General features: G+C 47.7%; 1 protein-coding gene across 12 annotated transcripts in view; it reads left to right on the top strand.

Moving 5' to 3' along the window:
* Hectd4 (HECT domain E3 ubiquitin protein ligase 4) overlaps positions 1-19,039 on the top strand; it is a 191,353-nt gene that overhangs the window by 37,028 nt on the left and 135,286 nt on the right. For 11 of the 12 annotated variants that reach the window (XR_010056783.1, XR_010056782.1, XM_039089874.2 and 8 more), the window contains exons 3-8: positions 832-921; positions 1,915-2,045; positions 5,224-5,332; positions 6,027-6,165; positions 7,098-7,268; positions 15,862-16,054. Coding sequence is in view for 9 of the 12 variants with exons in the window: in XM_039089874.2 (XP_038945802.1) it covers positions 832-921; positions 1,915-2,045; positions 5,224-5,332; positions 6,027-6,165; positions 7,098-7,268; positions 15,862-16,054 (833 nt within the window). In the remaining 3 variants the exon portion in view is untranslated. Of the gene's footprint in view, positions 1-831; positions 922-1,914; positions 2,046-5,223; positions 5,333-6,026; positions 6,166-7,097; positions 7,269-15,861; positions 16,055-19,039 lie in introns of those variants that run through there. The other variant, XM_039089879.2, reaches the window with a different exon arrangement.

Below are 19,039 nucleotides of genomic sequence, written 5' to 3'. Positions count from 1 at the left end.
GTGGTGGTGAATGGCAGTGCCCTGTCTCACTGCCAGCGAGTCCAGGCTGCAGGTGGTGCCTTTATACAGCGCTGCCTCCCTGCCTCGTCCTGTTCTTTGAACCGAGGAGCAAATTAAAAAAAGCCTGAGCCTACGAGGTCTACTGTTGGGTACTCCATTTCTATTGAGGTTTAGGCACATGATACCCTCCAATTAAGGTCTGGCTAAGAGAAGAAGGCAGCAAGCAGAATCAGCTCATCAGATCCAGACAGTCATTAGTCCAGGCAGGTGCTGTTGGTTACCTGGAGTGCTGCCAGGTCGGCCTTGTGCATCTTGAAAGCCCCTTCTTTTCAATCCTGCTTACCTCCCAGACTCCCCAGAGCTTCTAGCTTTGTGAACCATGAGGAAATCAGTGAGTAGTGACTCCTGCAAGTGAGACACCCTGTGAAGTGGATGAACGTAACAACATTACGGATTAGCTTGGCCACAGTGTTAGACTTGAGATCCTCTTCTATGGGGATGAGGTGGGACCAGACGCAGACTGTCATATGGGGCCTCCCAGGTGCTCGGTGCTTGGTGCTTGAGTCTTGTGCTTTTCCTTTTGTGTCCATGGGAATTTTTATCTCTGTGACTGCAAGGAGAACGCTTCCACAGTTGCAATTGTGTGTGCCTACTCATATTCTACCAGAGCCAGTGTTGTGGTGAAGGTGGGGGAATCGTGCAGTTTCTGACCTATAAGAGCAGAGAGACTGTCTTGGAGCCTTGCCCTGTGATTAATGAGATCAACACTGGCTGCCTACTTACTTGGTTTTCAGTGTGGGTGGCTTTTCCATCCCTTCCTTTTCTCTCTAGGGGATCCCTGAAGACCTTTGTCCACACAGTTCACCTGCTACAGAGACAGACTGAGCTGGGCTCCCTGCCTGTCGCCGATGTTTTGTATAGGTAAGTTGTCCCTTACCTATTAAATAAGTTGTCTTGTTTTTCCAAACAAGAAGAACATAGAGGCTCTTAGGGACAAACATTATTAAATCTTCCTAATTAATAATTCATAGCTTTGAATAGATACAGAATCATCGCTAACTGCTAAGGGATATGAAAGTGTTCCTAGAGTGTATTCTTTTCATTTTTTAATTTAAAAAAGTCCTAGTCTGTAATGAATTCATATTGTAATATGAGATGACTGTGTTCAGATGTAAAGAAGGAATTGAAATCACTCACCATCTTATTATTATGTCTGTGTTCCTCCTAACACAGGGCCTTCTTTGCCTCTGTCTCTCTCCCTCATACACATTATCTGTTTAATAAAGCATAATATATTTAGGCTGGGGATGTAAAGCCAGGTGTGGTGGCACATGTTCACTCCAGCCTTCGGGAGATAGAGGCAGATAGATCAAGGCTAGCTTGGGCTACATGAGGCAATATTACTAAAACGTAAAACCAAAAAAACTAAATAAATAGAAATATAATGAGTATGCTTATACACGGATAAATTGAAATCTTTTAAGCATGTTAAAATTTTTATTTTTGTTTGTCTGCCTGGGTGTGGCGTGTGTGTAGAAGAGAGCCTCAGACAGGACCCAGTTGTCCCCTTCTCACCGTGCTGAGTCAGGGTCTCTCCAGGCTCCCTGACCACTCTGATCTCAGTGTGCAAGCGCTGGGGTTAGAGGCGGGCACCACCAAAGAGCATTTTACACAGCTCCCAGGGCTTGGACTCTGGCCTCATCTTGCAGAGCTGGTGCTTTTGTCCACTGTGCTGTCTCCCTGGCCCAGCGCTTTGTAATTACTGCCTTGTGATTTTTCACTAAAATACACTGTGAACATCACTCACATGCATATCTATTTAAACCACTTGTGTCTGTTCTCTGAGCTGGGAAGTAGGCTTCGTTTCTGGAACACACACGCTCAGATCCTTACCGTTCTCCTTCACCCCCACAGGCTGCTGCTTTTGGAAGGGGGGCCAGGATCCCCTTCCTGTTTGCTTGGGGGCAAGCACATAGTATCGTGGGGGTATGAAGACATGCTGCCAGCACCGGACAGCAACCCTGGCTCCAGCTCTGAAAACAAAGGTAACGCAAGGGCTTTGCCCTGGGCCCGAGGCTGGGGTGCGAGAAGAGAGGTTTCAGATCACGGCAGCCAATGCTTTAGTGCAGCCCCTTGTTCCTGCCAGGGAAGCTCAAGATCCTGCACAGAGTGCTCTTTGTTTGCTCGGCCAGTGCAAGTCTGAAGGCTGGCACTCAGGGACCGTCCCAGGCCAAGGCCTTCCTGTGACCCTAGCAGGGTGGCATGGCTTACTTCACTTGACTCCCGAGTGTTTGAGAGGTGCAGTAGCCACCCACAGTGGACATTTGTAAGAGGGTCAGACACGCCCTATGATGCCATGTCTTCTATTCCTTAACTGTGCTCTTTTATGGTCCCTCCTGTCCTAAAACAAAAGAAGGCCCAAGGAAGCTTGAACTGTGAAGTCCCTTACCCAATGTAGGCAGTGTTGGGATATTTTTACACAGTTTTGTAGGATCATATACCCGTGTTTTACATGAGTTCCTCAAAAAATGGCAGATGCTCTGTTAAGTGATTGACTTGCCAGACTTTTCAGGTGACTTGGGCCTCTGCGTTGGCATGGGATCTGTTTAGATCAGCACCCAGGCTCATCAGCTCTGTTCAGCACTGTGTACTGCTGTCCCCCTGGACAGCACAGCTTTGCTTCCTAATGGGTCTGTCACTGCTCTTGGCCGTCAGTTATTATGATGACATTACTTACCATAACAGTATAACAATGTCACTAACTTACATAACTGATGAAGTAGGAATAAGAAAGGAAAATCCCCCATAGATTGAGAGCCTGTCCAGCACACCTCTTCATTCCCAGCCCTCTAGGAGGCTCCCTCCGGTCAGCCCCATGGCTGAGCGCAGTCTGAGGTGGCTGTTCAGCCTCTCCCAGCCTAGAGCCATTCCCTTACAGCCCTCTCTGGAGAGGGCTGGGGAGGAGCAAGGACGCTCTGCCCTGGGCTGCCAGAGAAGCACACGACTTGCTGTGTGCGCCAAGAAGTGCTCAAGCAATGTGCTCGAGCCTCTGTGTGGGCTTTACTCTTTATTCTCCCTCCTGGGGGGTTCCTGAGGTGGCTGTCAGGCTAGTGTGTCTGCTTTTGTGTTTAGGTGGAGGGTGTGTTGTTTAGAGTACTCGTAATTTTTTTTTTCTGCTCCCTGTCTCATTGCCCCTTCCTCCTTTTTCCCTTCTCCTATTCTAATTTTCTTTCTTCCTCTTCTCCACCCCACCCCATTTCTTCCTTCCTTTTCCCTTTCTTTTGGGGACAGGCTCTTGTGTGCTGCAGGCTGTTTTTGATCTCCAGGATTCAAGGAGTCCTCTTTGTGTCAGCCTCTCTGGTTAGAACAGTTCTGTGTAGCTTTTTTTTTTTTTTTTCCTTTTCTTTTTTTCGGAGCTGGGGATCGAACCCAGGGCCTTGAGCTTGCTAGGCAAGCGCTCTACCACTGAGCTAAATCCCCAACCCCTGTGTAGCTTTTATATGGAAACATTCAGCATGACAGTATTTATGAGAACACTGTAAAAAACCCTCTGGGTTAGCAACTCCTGGCCACTTCTGTTTAGTTGGCCCCCTCACTCCTATCTCTTGCCCAACTCACACACAAAAGAACTTGGACTGTGATCCGAAGACAGGCAAGTAAAAGTAATGTACTAGTGAGGATATTTCAGATGCCACAGGGTGTGGTGGCGGACACCTTTAGTCACAGCTCTCCAGTGCAGAGGCAGGTGAATCTCTGAACTGGAGCACAGCGAGAGTTTGCTGTCCTTGTTGCTCCTCCAGAGGACCTGGTTCAATTCCCAGCACCAACATGGCAGAGAATATCTGTGTCCTAGCCTGTGCAGGCAGTGCATGCCATGGTGAACGTGCCATGGTGAACGTGCCATGGTGAACACACATGCAAGCAAAACAGCCATATGCATAAAATAACATCAACAACCTCAAAAGCACAGAGATTTAAGGTGTAAAGTTAATAATCTAAATGATTATCTACTTTCATGCTTTCCTCTTTCTTTCTTTCATTTTGGAATTAGTAGGTCCCTATTCTCTCAGGTTAGACTGAAAATTTATGACAATACCAGACTCAGTGTGGATTTGAGTGATGGGACATTGAATTTCCTCTAATGTGAATGTTTCAAGCAGACAAACTCCCTTGAATACAGTGAGGGTAAGATTATAAAAGTAAACACAGAAAGTTTTACCAACAGCCTCAATTTCTTTTTTTTTTTTTTTTTAGAAAAATAGGTTAGTAAGTCATTTACCACATAGAGAAACTGTTTTTTAGAATGGGAACCCATAGCTGGGTGGGAGATATAATTGTTGTTCTTAAAAGAAAGGAGGTCGCCTGGGGAGATGGCTCAGCAGGTACAGGTATTTGCTGCCAAGTCTGACACTTGACATTGGTCCTCAGCTCCCACATGGAAGGAGAGAACAGAGTCTGCACATTGTGTTCAGACACACACACACACGCACATGTACATGCACACGCATGCACACACACATGCACACACGCACATGCACACACAGACACACACACACACACACACACACACTAAATTAATAGACAGATAAATGTAATAAGACAATTTTAAGAGGAGGTCATGCTCTCCTGCTATTCTTTCCAGATATAATGGCAAGCCCAAAGAACATGCCTTTATTTAGTTCCTCATTTGTTGTTAATATAGCAGCACAATTCCCTTTCCATTAGGGAACATTGGCTTGGCACCAAACAGCATCTTAGGTGCATTGCTGGGATCTGAGCTAGCGCAGCTTAGCCCTTGAGGTACATGGCATTGCCCTCGTGTTAGAGAGGAAGAGACTGCGGTTCAGAGAGACCCACAGTCCCCAGTGAATGCCTGGCTCCCAGGAGCCCTTCTTCCTAAGCGCCTGTTCTCAGTCACGTCAGGTCAGGGAGGGCTGGGAACGTGGCGCAGGCCTGTCGCTGTGCTTTTTGCAAAAGAGAAAAAAATCATTTGGCAGGGGGCCAAGTGGCCTGCCAGTGACCATCTGTCCTTAGTCCTTGAAGCCAATCCCAATTCCCACGTGTTTTTTTCTGTTATATTTGGGGGTCCAAGCCCTCTACTGTGGAGGTGACATTGAAATTATTTTTTGAATTAGGAATTTATGTCAGTGAATTGCCAAGGCTCTTTTAAAATTAAAAGTCCTTTTTCACAGCCTCATTCATTATGTGTGGGACTGATTTCAGACGCTGATTTGGGCCGCTGTCTCACCGCTGATGGGCATTACCTGTACACTACCAACTCCGCTGGGAGAGGACTGAGCAAGCTGGGCTCTGGACTGCACGGCACGCTCAGGTCAGTATGGGGCTTGCCCAGTGAGGCTCAGACTCGCGCACAGCCAGCAAAGGAGGTGCCAGCCAGTGTCCTGATCCCGCATGCTAGTGTGTCTGTGCGCAGATGCGAACCTGGAAAGGCAGAGTACAGTGTCAGAGTCCCCGGAGCTGAGCTACAGATAGTTGGGAGCTGCCACATGGGTGCTGGGACTTGAATCTTGGTCCTCAGCAAGAAGCACTCTTAACTGTTGAAGCATTTCTCCAGCCCAAGATTTTTATTATTGATATTTGTGTGTGTGTGTGTGTGTGTGTGTGTGTGCACGTGCGCGCAAGATGATGCTATGACTTTGTGTTGATAAATGGACATGTTTCTGGTTAAATCATCTTTGTACCTGGATTTGACATTAGATTAGGGATAATTTTCAGTTAATATATAAGATCTGTGAATTCTGTCAAACCATCATTGAGATGTTTTTATAGTTGAACTATATTTAGTCAGACTTTTTCTGATTCTTTTTCCTCCTTCCTCCCTCATTTTGGGGAATTAAGTGTTTGCTGTAGTTTGTCAATTCTGAGGTTAATATAAATTATGTTCCTTCTCTTTAGCTATTTTGCTGAGTTAGTTGTTGTAAAGAATTAGGTGAGAAGTGTTTGTGTCTGTGTGGGCCTGTGTAGGGTTGCAGCCTGAGATTCCACTCGTGTCTCCTGTTTTCCAGAGGGTTTGTTTACTGTCGCAACGAGGAGCTGGAGCCAGGGTGGGTGGCGTACGGCAGCGGCCACTTGCTCCACCGGCCTGTGTCTTTTGACAATAAACCTCACTCCCTTTTCCAGGTCATAGACCAGAACACTCTGCAGGTGAGCAGCACCGCGCTGTGGATATTCACGGCTAACTTGTCTCCCGTGTGGCCCCTTTCTGTTGTTAACCTTCAGGTTTTTTCTTAGGCGATTTGACTGAATTTGCTGTTTAATTTGTCTTACATTTATTTGTTTACAATTTATTTCTATTTGGATGAATTTGTTTATTTAAGCTATTTTATATCTATTTTTATTGTTACACTTATTTCTTCTCATTTGCTTCTGGGAGTCCGTCTTCTTTTTCCATCCGCGGGTCCCGGGGCATCTTGTGTTTATAGGAGTGTGCCACCACATATGGCTTAAAAATACTTCCCCCAAGACAATCCATGGAACCTAGGCTGGCCTTGAACTCACTGTGTAGCCACAGATGACCCTAACTTCCTGATCCTGCCTCCATGTCTTTGGTGCTGGTGTTACTAGCATGTACTCCGTGCCTGCTTTCCAATCTTGTTCTCAATGTGGGGATATACATGCGTAGCAGATTTAAAGGACTTAGTAGATATTTTTCTATCATAGCACAACTTGAATAAACATTCACTTTCCTTTGTTGTTTGACTGTTCATGTTTATCTTACAGTCTATTTTATGAACTTTTATGTTCTTCCCATATAATTTTGTGTTATTCTTAGATATAAATAAGTTTTATTCTGATGAGGAATCTAATGAATTTTCCTTTCAACTTAAAAGTGTCAGTGAGCTGACACATCAAATTAGAAATTTTTTCATCCTGTGCAAGGCATACTGGTGCACACCTTTAATCCCAGCACTGGGGAGGCAGAGGGAGGTGGGTCTCTGTGAATTCAAGAGCCAGCCTGATCTACAGAGTGAGTTCCCAGACAGTTTTAGATCTGTTTTAGAAAACAAACAAACAAACAGACAGACAGACAAGAAAGAATCTCTGCATCCCCTAATGAAGGGCCTTTTCCTGCTCAGGTGTGCCAGACAGTGCCCATGCCAGCCAGCCCCCTTCCTGTGGGCAGCACCATGAGCACTGTGCACCTCTCCTCAGACGGCACTTACTTCTACTGGATCTGGTCCCCTGCCAGTTTAAATGAGAAAACCCCAAAGGGACATTCCGTCTTCATGGACATTTTTGAACTTGTGGTAAGTTTTGACTCATTTTGTATCACTGCAGAAATGTTTCCATTTGCTTGCTTTTCAGGTCTACAAAGAGCCTACGACCCTCACAGTGGCCCTCACAGTGGCCCTCACAGTGGCCCTCACAGTGGCCCTCACAGTGGCCCTCACAGTGGCCCTCATAGTGCCATTGTGCTCAGTCTCCTCAGCACGTTCTCCTCCTGCATGCCCTTGGAGGCTTCTGGTTTAGGGCTGTGTGGGATCAGTGGAGCCTAGTTTTTTGAAGGTTAATCTGGCAAGAGAGGGGCAACATTACTGCATGCACTGCAGGGGGAGTCTTAGCAGAAATGCCTGTGGGTACAACTGAAATATCAAAAGCAGCCCCACAGACAGAAGTGAGCCCCCGGGAAGTTGTGATTGGAGCAAGGAGGAGGCATTGGGTGTCAGCTGTGACTCGCTGTGAGCCAATAGTGTTCTACCCTGGGGTGGGAACACAGTGATGGCCAAGAAGGGTAGGGCTGTTGATCAAGTGGAGCTTGAGTTCTGGCTGCAGGGTGGTTGAGTGGATTGGGGTGACAGTAGTGGAGAAACAGAAGATTACCCATAAGCAACTGAGAAGATAACCTGATGATTTCAGGCAGCGAGGGAACCAGTGTAGTTTGTCAGATAAAGAACTTGGGAAAGCCAGGTGTGACGGCTCCCTAAAGGCTGGGGTTGGAGGAGCTTGACTTGAGGTCAGCCTGTGCTGCATAACAAGCTTAAGGATGACTCGTGCTACACAGCAAGGCCATGACTAAAAGAGGAAGAAAGAGGGGCCTGGAGAGATGGCTCAGTGGATGAGAGCACTGGCTGCTCCTCCCAGTACCCACATGGTGGCTCACAAACATCTGACTCCAGTTCCAGGGATCCAGCGACCTCATCTGGCCTCCATGGGCACTGCACAGACATGGTGCATAGACGGACATTCAAGCAAAACACAAGAGATTTCAGAATAAATGATTGATTTTTAGATTAAAAGATATCTGACACGACAATAGAAAATGCCCACACCACGATACATTACTGTGAAATTTTAGATTATCTAGAATAAAGTGAGAATTCTAAAGTTTCTAGAAAGAAAACACAGATACACACAAAATGGTGAGGAATCAGGAAAGAATAAGCTGGTCTTTAGGTTTCTCAGTGCAAAAGTAGAGATGTATTTTCACACCCGTGGGGAACTGATCCCTAGTGTGCACCAAGTGTGAAGACAGCACACAGCTCACGTCTGTGGTTACGCAGTCACAGGCCGGGCCGGCTGGAGGTGCCGGGGCAGCTCAAACAGCCTTGTGCAGCAGGAAGCAGATGCGGGGAGGTGGTTTGCTCTAGGCCTTTGAATTGTTTGGGTCCTACTCCAACCAACAACCAAGTGTCTCTCTCCTTCCACTGGGGCTCAGTTGGCAACACCTATGCCTGCTGAGTCATCTGGCAGAGTTTGCCCTAGACTCTTGAGCTTCTGACTTTTGAGTGCTAGGATTGGGAGCTGAGCCACCATGCCTGGCTTGCTCCTTCCCTCCTTCTTCTTTCCTTTCTTTCTTTGTCTTTGAGACAGGGTCTCACTATGTAGCTGTCTCAGTCAGGGTCTCATTGCTCTAGAGACACTATGACCAGGGCAGCTCTGGTAAAGGAAACATTTAATTGAGGATGGCTCACAGCCTCACAGATTTACCTCTTTATTGTCATGGTGGGAAGCATGGCAGCGTGGAGGGAGGTGCCGAGAGCTCTACAACTTGATCTATAGGCAGTGGGAGGAGACTCTGTCACACTGGGCATGAGACCTCAAAGCCTGCCTCCACAGTGACACACTTCTTCCAAAGGACCACACCTACTTCATCCAACAAGGCCACACCTCATAATAGTGCCACTCCCTTGTCCTATGGGACAAGCGTTCAAACACGAGTCCAGGAGGGCCATTCCTATTCAGATGTACAGAGATCTTCCTGCCTCTGCTTCCTGAGTACTGGCATCAAAGCCATGTACCGCTTGCCTGGCCTTCTACCCTTTCCTGTGCCTTCTCGAGGTGTGCATATCACACCACCACATGGATCTTCCCAGTCCAAAAGCGGCTTACCTTAGCTGTTAGGTGGTCAAGCAGCCTCTTTCTACTTGAGCTTACAGCTGTGTGCAGTGATTGATCTGAACGCCATTACAGAAACCGCTCACCTTTCTGTGTCACCACGGCACTTCTGCTCACTGTTCCTTCATAGCCTTACGTGCCCATCGTCCTGGTCATCGTGAGCCACAGCACACTTCCAGCACCCCGTCCATCCGCTCTTACCCCTCTAATCATGAAATACCTTTATGAGTATTGACGAAGTAAACATCACAGAAGATGGTTAGATGGTCTGACCTAAGTAACGGAGCGACGGCTCAGCGGGTGAGGGTCTGCTACCACACCCAGCCCCTAAGTTCAGTCCCCAGTACCCGCATGGTGGAGGGAGAGAATGACTGCTATAAATAGTCCAATGACCTTCAACAAGTGTCAGGATGCATGTGCATGCGTGTACACACACACACACGCGCACACACACACACACACACACACCCTGTTTTAGTTAGGTTCTATTGCTGTGATAACACTGGTCAAAAACAGCTTGAGGTAGGTGAGGGTTTATGTTAGCTTACGTTCATCATACAGAGAAGTCAGGGCAGGAACTTGAGGCAGGAGCCTGGAGGCAGGAGCTGGAGCAGAGCCCACAGGGGAATCTGCGCACTGGCTGGAGAGCACTGGCTTGCTCAGTCTGCTTGCTTGCTTGCTTTTTTAAATTTTTATTTAAAAAGATTATTTATTCCTCTATTTTACATTCTGACCACAGTTTCTCCGTCCTCTCCTTCTAGTCCCTCCTACTTCCCCTCTGTCCCCCACTCCCCACCCTACCTCCACTCTTCCTTTGTTTCTCTTCAGAAAAGGGCAGGCCTTCCATGGGTACCAACCTAACATGGAGTACACCAAGCTGCCACGAGGCGAGGCTTCACCTCTTGTATTAAGGCTGATAAGGCAACCCAGTCTGAGGAAAATTATCCAAAAGCCAGCAAAAGAGTCAGAGGCAGCTCCTGCTCCCACTGTTAGTCCCACAGGAAGACCAAGCTACACAACCGTAACTGATGTGCAGAGGGCCTGGCTCAGTCCCATGCAGGCTCTCTGGTTGTTGCTTCAGTCTCTGTGTCAGCCTGCTTTCTTATGTAGTCCAGGATTGGGGGGCGGGGTGTCTCTGCCCACAGAGTGCTGTGCCCTCCCACGTTCCTCAGATGGGTTGAGACAGGTATGGTTGCTCTCACCCTTAATCCCAGCACTCTGGGAGGCAAAGGCAGGCCATCTCTGTGAATTTGAGGCCGGCTTGGTCTTACAGTGAGTTCTAAGACAGCTAAGGGTAAATAGTAAGACTGTCTAAAAAAATCAGCCAGAAACAAAAAACCTTACAGAGAGGGCTTAGGAAGGGAGGAAAAGAGGGGAGAATGAAAGGGAAGGGAACGGGGAAGGGAAGGGAAAGGAAAGGAAAGGAAGGGAAGGAAGAAAATACCCACAGGTCAATGTTATGTTCTGGGGATATTTTCTCAGTTCAAGGCGCTCTCTTCCAAGATGACCTAGTTGACAAAAATACAAAAACAAAAAACCTAACCAGCACACACAGAAAGGAGGAAGGGGGAGTAAGGAAGAAAGGAAGGGAGTGAACAGGGGAGAAGGTGGAGCAAGAGCGGAGGGCAACCAGCGTAGCCGACTGCTCCAAACAAGTGACTTCTAGCAGTGGCAGTTGTGTGGCTCTTCTGCTGCCTGTGGTCACAGAAGCATCATGCTTTCAGCTCCCTCTGCTGGAGCTTGACTGGACCTTGTCATCGTGTCATCAAAGGAGACCTCTTATCCCCAGGGTCCCCTACCACTACTCCAGTAGTCCAGGCTGAAGCAGGGAGGAGCTCTTCAGGGAGTGGAGCATTCACCAAGCTCCTCTGAGCCTCGCTAGTGTACAGCAGTCACATGGTCAAGTTCAGAGCGGGAGAGCTCAAGTGTGTGGGAACGCAGGGTGGATCATTCTGCTCAGAGTGCAGCCTCCGGAACTCCAGACCCTTGAGGCGCAGAACAGCCTGCCAGGACCCTGCTGGGGACTTCTGTCACCATGTTCATTTCCAGAGCTCTTCTTAGGTCCTGCCTCTTAGGTCCTGGGAGGTCTTCAGCTCCTGTAAGTGCTGCTTCTCATGCTGGCACTCAGTGCCACCTTTCCCTCCTGTCTCCCCTCACACCCTGGCTCTCTTCCCCTTTTCCCTAAGCTGCCCTTTTTTAGTCACCCGAGCTTTTTGTTGTTCTTGTTTTCTTTTTTTTTTTACATATGTATTTATGTATTATGTATACATCATACAGTTTTCTGCCTGCAGGCCAGAAGAGGGCACTAGATCTTATTACAGATGGTTGTGAGCCACCATGTGGTTGCTGGAACTTGAACTCAGGACCTCTGGAAGAGCAGTCAGTGCTCTTAACCTCGGAGCCATCTCTCCAGCCCTTGTTTTCTTCTTCTGAAGCAGGGTCCTTCTATGGAGACCAGGCCCGCCTCTGCTACCAGAGTGCTGGATTAAAAGCTTCCCTGCTACCAGGCCTGGCTCTTCAGTCAGTTTTAAATGAGTAACTACTGTATTTCTTTGGGTAGCTGCTTGGCGAACCTTTGTCATCACAGGATTGTGTAGGAACATGGGAATTAAAAAGTAGAAAACATAAATACAGCTGGTGCTAAATGCTGGGTAAAAGTTGGGCAGTGGGAGAAGCCAGAGCCTCCTTGGCTTAGGTGTTGTTGGGGCCCTTCCTAACAGCAGGGAGAGCAGTTTGCTTGGGACTAAAGGATTTCTTGGGACATGACATCTCGACGCTAAAACTCAACAGGCCTGGCAAACTGCAGAGGGTAGTAGTCAAAAAGAGGGGACAGCAAGTAACTGCCTGCAGTAGTAGGCCAGTGTGGCATCCAGGAGGAGAAAGATGGGAGCGTGATGAGAGATGGCCAGGCAGATGCAGCTGAGGCTGAGGGTCAGCAGAGTACCCACAGAGGCCGGGGGTTCAGAGCCATGGGAGCTAGAATTAGAGAGAGAGTTGTGAGTCACCCTGAGTAGATGGCGGGAACCAAATGCTCTTAACCATTGAGGCATCTCTCCAGCCCTAGATTTATTGATGTTTTAGAATGGTTGTTGGCTAGTGTGTGTGACGAGTTCACTAGGTGGCAGTGTGGCCTGGCCTGGAGAGGTCCCCCAGTCAGTGCTAACTCACCTAAGGCCTCTCGCTTCTCCCAGCTGTGCCCTGTTTTTGTGTTCAGCAGCCATTCACCTCCCTGAGCTGCATGGCTGGGTGTTGCTTACCTGCCTAGTGTCCATGCTGGCAGCCAGTGAGGGAGTAGTAGGCTTTCTTACAGACTGTACAGGAGGCTCCGCCCCTAGTCTGGGTCTATATGTACTATAGCCCTTCCTCGGGGCCACGACAGTTGAGGCAGAGATGCATACAACACGTGGTGTGGAGTGGCTAGATATTCAAGTGAGGGTCCCTGACCTTACCCACCCCTCTGTGAGGGATTAGTTAACAAACCGAGGGATAATCCTGTGTGCAAGGCGGTGCAGCTGAACTCTCCACCAGGGTGGTTGCTTGGCTCTGAGTGCAGTCGCCCCCAACACTTAAGGTTCTGCAGATTAAGTGCTTGTACTCTAACCCTTCTCTTCCGAGCTGCTCACTGGCGCTTTGTGGTCTCAGTTTACACAGCCCCAAGGCGGTGGGAGACGGCTTTACATTAGCTATCAATTCCTCTGAAGCCAGTGGGTAATGCTTTTGAACACCAGCTTAGTGAGATTGATTTTGTCTCGAATGCTTTTATAGGGTTATATTTAGAGTTGTAGCATAAATAGAGCATGGGGGTGGGGTAGAACAGTGCAGTAAGGAGGGGATGTGTTAAAGTTCAGGGGTCAAAGCGTAGTTTAAATAGAAATGTAAGGCATGGGGAGAGCAGTGAGCCTGGGGACACAGCTTAAGGCAGAGGCAGTAGAGAAAATGGGCTGTCACAGAGGCTGTGACTGTGTTTGAGGGAGGGCCCATGGGGACTGCCTTCTCAGTGCTGGGATGTTGTGGTGACCGAGAGTGTAGACAGGCTCCTCTCAGGCCAGCCTCAGAGGGTCCGGGCATAGTGTTCCAGCTGATGTCTTGGATGCCAAAGGCGATGGCTTCAGTGGGTGGAGTGGTGGAGCTAGGAGGCAGGAGAGGAGGGGCAGGGTCCCTGGCTCTGCTTGCTAATGCAAAGTGCTCACAGTAACAAGCCAGAGTAAGGAGATGCCATGGACACTACAGAATCAGGGACTGCAGAGGGCTGTGGCCAAGGCCACCCGCAAGGGAGTCAAGGGCAAGATGGGTGCAGTGTCTCTGTCTTTAGGCTGCAGTGGGCTGTCCAGAGTTCTGCTGGTGAGAAGGTACAGTTAGAATGTCAAACGTAGGAGGAGTAAGAAGCCGAGGGTGTGGGAGCAGAGCAGCAGTTTGGGGTTCCCCAGAGAGTCCTTCCCTTCCCTTCTGTGAACACACGTGCAGCTGCTCTGGGACTTTTGGACTGCACTTCTCAGTTACGCATTCTCTGCCACTTGTATGCCACCAGCCTCTCCCTTTGGACTCTGGCTTTGCTTTCCATGGTTCTAAAGACTTGGTGCCTGGCACCCTCATTTCCTCTTGTCTCCAAGGACTGCAGCAGCAGGCCAGGCTTCCTGTCTTCCCTGCCGGGATGGATTTCTGAGGCCCTCCGTGTCCAGGAGGCTGGGTTTGCATGGACATTGATTATACAGGCCTTTTGAGATAGATCACAGTCAGTGCTTTAAAACTGCATTCTTTTTAAAAAAATATTTATTATATATGAGTACACTGTCGCTGTCTTCAGACACACCAGAAGAGGGCATCAGATCCCATTACAGATGGTTGTGAGCCACCATGTGGTTGCTGGGATTTGAACTCAGGACCTCTGGAAGAGCAGTCAGTGCTCTTAACTGCAGAGCCATCTCTCCAACCCCTAAAAATGCATTCTTACACACATGCACACACATACACATGTATGCATGCACGCACACTAATGTGTGTGTGGAAGTCATAGGACAACTTGTGGAAATTGATTTTTTTTTTCTTCCACTATGTGTGTCCCAGAAATTGAGATCAGGTCATCAGGTATGGCAGCAAGGACCTTTACTTCCTGAGCCGTCTCCCTGGCCCAGATCTGAGTGCTTTGACAGGGAATTGAAGTGGACTGTTGTATGCTTGAAAGCAGAGGAAGTTATCAGGACAAAGAGATGAGGAGAACAGTAGAGAGGAGCCAGGGCCTGGACATGATCTCAAGTGCCTGAGTGACAGGCTTTCTTTTGAGGAAGCTGGCAAATGGGGAGGAGGACACAGGTCTGGGCCTTGAGCTGAAGAGGAAATGAGAAAGAGAAACGTTCTGGGAAACACCCTGAATCTTTAGCAATAAGGTAGGCTAGGAAAGGTTTTGAAAAAAGAAGGTAGAGACCTGATGTGCAGCTCTGTAATCCTAGGGCTGGAAGTCAGAGCATCAGGAGTTCAAGGCCAGCTTTGGCTACATATGAACTTGAGGCCCTCCTGGATTATATGAGAACCTGTCTCAAAAAAGGAAAAGAAAGCTGGAGGGAAGGATGAAAGACAGGGAAGGAACCAGGCAGGTGGTGTGCTTCGTGTTGTACTCTGAGTCGTCAGTGCTGAGTGAGAGAACTACGAGGCCCATGGCGGAGCACTTGAAGCTTGGTGTGTGTTTTAGCCAGGCTGGCGTGCTCCAGGAGTCCTCTGCCATGCCCAGGCACTCGGCTACTGTGGGAAGAGCGTTTAGGTCTTAGAATTAGTTAGCTTTCCAAAACACGTTACCCCACAGCGCCCTCGGTAGCAAATCAAGGACTGGTCAGTTTGTTCTCTCCTGTCTTCTGTGGTTGTGTTCCTGTCAGAAGGCTCATAATTACTGAGTGGTGGCCTATGGGACTCAATATAAGGGTTTTAATCATCAGTGTTTTGCAGACTGTATTAATACTGGCTGATTTACTTTGAATATGGGCTGCCATGAAAGATGATGCTCTGAGGTTGGGCTTAGCCTTCCCTGCCTGAAGCAGCACCTCTGGAGCATGGGAGGGGTTTATATGGCGAGATGTGTTTGCTCAGGTGGCTGGGAAATGCTTCCTAAGCACCCAGGGCACAGAGATAGTGGAAGCGATCTCCAGGGCACAGAGATAGTGGAAGCGATCTCCAGGGCACAGAGATAGTGGAAGCGATCTCCAGGGCACAGAGATAGTGGAAGCGATCTCCAGGGCACAGAGATAGTGGAAGCGATCTCCAGGGCACAGAGATAGTGGAAGCGATCTCCAGGGCACAGAGATAGTGGAAGCGATCTCCAGGGCACAGAGATAGTGGAAGCGATCTCCAGGGCACAGAGATAGTGGAAGCGATCTCCAGGGCACAGAGATAGTGGAAGCGATCTCCAGGGCACAGAGATAGTGGAAGCGATCTCCAGGGCACAGAGATAGTGGAAGCGATCTCCTGACTGAATGGAAGCATCATCTCAGGCCCTCTTTTTTCTTTAAATATCAGGTGGAAAATGGGGTATTTGTAGCCAACCCGCTTCAGGAACGCACAATCCTAATGAGAAAAGAGGGTGAGTCTGCCAAAAGCATCAATGAGATGCTCCTGAGCAGGCTGTCCCGGTACAGAGCCTCTCCGTCGGCGACTCTCGCGGCCCTGACCGGCTCCACCATCTCCAACACGCTGAAGGAGGATCAAGCAGGTGCGTTGTCTCTTCCTGACCACCTGCATCGGTGCTGCAGCATGCCGAGCTCACCTCGTCTGCTCCTCTGGGCGGTGACCATCGAGCAGGTTGAGGCTGTGGGCACAGTGTAGCCCTGGAGCAGCTCTGCCTGGAGCTGTCTCCACCGTCACTGTCAGGGAAGATGTGCAGAGAATGCAGCTAGCTACAGCAGTGCACCACGGTCCTAGCGTTTAGGAAGCTAAGGCAGGGGATCATGAGTTGGAGGCCAGCCTATGCTACGCGAGATCACCCCAAACTCTGCCCCGTGCTCTCATAAAAGGGAAGAAATAAGAATCTGAGTCTGACTGAAAGTGGATTTGATATTCTGTTAATCCTTCCACTGTTTGAAATACTAGGAAGAAAAGCTCTTATGCTGAGCTCATATGAGGCTGTCCAGGAAATAGTTTGTTTTTGTTTTTGTTTTTTGTTTTTTGTTTTTTTTTTTTTTTTTCCGGAGCTGGGGACCGAACCCAGGGCCTTGCGTTTGCTAGGCAAGCGCTCTACCACTGAGCTAAATCCCCAACTCCCAGGAAATAGTTTATTGTATGATTAGAATGTAAGGACATTGTCTGGTTGCCACGGGCCTCTGTGGTATCAATGTGAATACTTTGGCATGGGTTAGTCCATTCAAGTTAAAGGGATCTTTTGCACAGAACAGTTCTTTTTTTTTTTTAATCCTAAGTGAATGTTTTTGGGGCTCACAAGATGACTCCTTGGGTAAAGGTACTTGTGGTTAGGCTGATGACCTGAATGTGACTACTGGGCCATGGGAAAGGTGAAAGCAGAGAGCTGACTCCATAGAGTTGTCTTCTGACCTCTGTATGCAAACGTACACACATACACTGTACACATCCACATAAATACCACACACACATACATAAACACATGCACTACACAGACACACACACACACACACACAGACAGACAGACACATACACAGACAGACAGATACACACACAGACAGACACACGCACACAGACACACACACAGACACACACACAGACAGACACATACACAGACAGACACACAGACAGACAGACACACGCACACAGACACACACACAGACACACACACAGACACACTCACACACACAGACACATACAGACACACACACAGACACACACACAGACACACACACAGACACACTCACACACATACAGACATACAGACACACACAGACACACACACATATACACAGACACAGACACACACACAGACACACAGACACACAGACACACACAGACAGACAGACACACACACACACACACACACACACACTCACTCTAAATGTAAAGAAGACGGCCCACAAAGTAGACACTTCATGACAGCTAAAGCCTTCATCTGTGTATATACCTCCATGCTCATTCTATTCCTTTCAGTGTACTTATTAAATCTTCTATCTTTAAAGAAAGAAAACAGAAAAAGAAAAGAACAACCTGTCTCCTGTCTCTGCAGCAACCTTCTACCAAGATCTCATTTAGCCAAGGATGGCCTTGAACTCTAGACCCCTGTCCCTACCACCTAAGTAGGGCTCATAGGAGTATACTACCATGCCCAGCAGCTAGTGCTGTGGGTGTGTGTTATTTTTATTTTATGTGTTTGTGCGTTTTGCTTGCCTGTGTTTCTATATACCACACTTGTGTCTTGGTGCCTCTGGAGGCCAGGAGAGAATGTCAGATCTCCAGGAACTGGAGTTACAGATGTTCTAGTACCCACCATGAGGGTACTGGAATTGAACCTGAGTCTTCTGGAAAAGCAACAATAGCTATTTACTGTGGAACCGTGTGTGTGTGTGTGTGTGTGTGTGTGTGTGTGTGTGTGTGTGTGTGTGTGTGAGAGAGAGAGAGAGAGAGAGAGAGAGAGAGATCCCTGAAACTCCCAAAACTGTGTGTGTGTATGTATGTATATATATATATATACATATATATATGTATATATATATATAGTTTTTTTTTTTAAAAAGGCCTCAAAAGACAATAATATCTTTAGCATTTTTAGTAGGGTGTGATGACTCATTTCTATAATCCCAGCACTTAGAAGAAAGAAGCAGGAGGATTGCTGTGTGTTTGAGGCCAGCTGTAGCTAGAGAAAAACTGTCCTGCCTCAAAACTACACATACACACAAAACCCCAACAAAATACATTTAGGTTTCTGTGAAAACTGGTGTCTTTATTCAGAATGTGATTTTGTTTTACCTTTATATCAACTTTCGTGTTCTTTTAACGTTATGTCTTATGATGAAAACCTACTGACTCTAGTCTACATGGATCTGTGAGAATGAATTTAGTATTGACAAACTCTGAATCTTTGGAGGTAGGGAGACAGCTTAGTTGGTAAAGCCGGGCCTTCCAAGAATGAAGACCTGAGGTCAGAGCCCAGCATATCAGGAAAAGAGCCGGGTATGGTGGTGCATGCTTGTAACCCCAGAACTAGGGTTCGGGTCTCTGTGAACTCAAGACCAGACTGGAAGTAAGACCTTGCCTCAAAACAGAAACAACAAAAATAAAGTTGACAGCTCTTAGTAATGTCCCCTGAAGTTGACCCATGCGTTTACCCACTTGACACACACATATGCAAATGTGTACACTACTTCTATCACTCAATAACAGAAATAAAATAGTTTTATAATGTAAAGTTTTATTCTGTGACAAGCTAAAACTTATTACCAGCAGTACGTCTGTCTGAGAGAACATGTTGGTGAACATTAGGCTATAAAGCCACTGAAGTTTTCTACTCATTCATTAACTATTAATTTTCATTTTCCCAGAAATTGATGTCCTGAATGAAGAACATATTTGTTAAGGGTTTATGTTTTCATTTTTGTTGTTGTTGTTTTAAGTGGAGCTGTTTGAAACAGAAGTATTTAAAACATCAGAAAGAGTAGGTTTCCTTGCTGTTCTTGCAGAACTCTAGAGTCGGGGCCACCTGCCACTTCAGCTCCAGACCATCCAGTGCCACCTTCTG

The sequence above is a fragment of the Rattus norvegicus genome, chromosome 12 (genome assembly GCF_036323735.1).
Source record: "Rattus norvegicus strain BN/NHsdMcwi chromosome 12, GRCr8, whole genome shotgun sequence".
Lineage (NCBI taxonomy): Eukaryota > Metazoa > Chordata > Mammalia > Rodentia > Muridae > Rattus > Rattus norvegicus.
The sequence above is the reverse complement of the archived record's forward strand: the minus strand, read 5'-3'. Positions and strand labels throughout refer to the sequence as shown.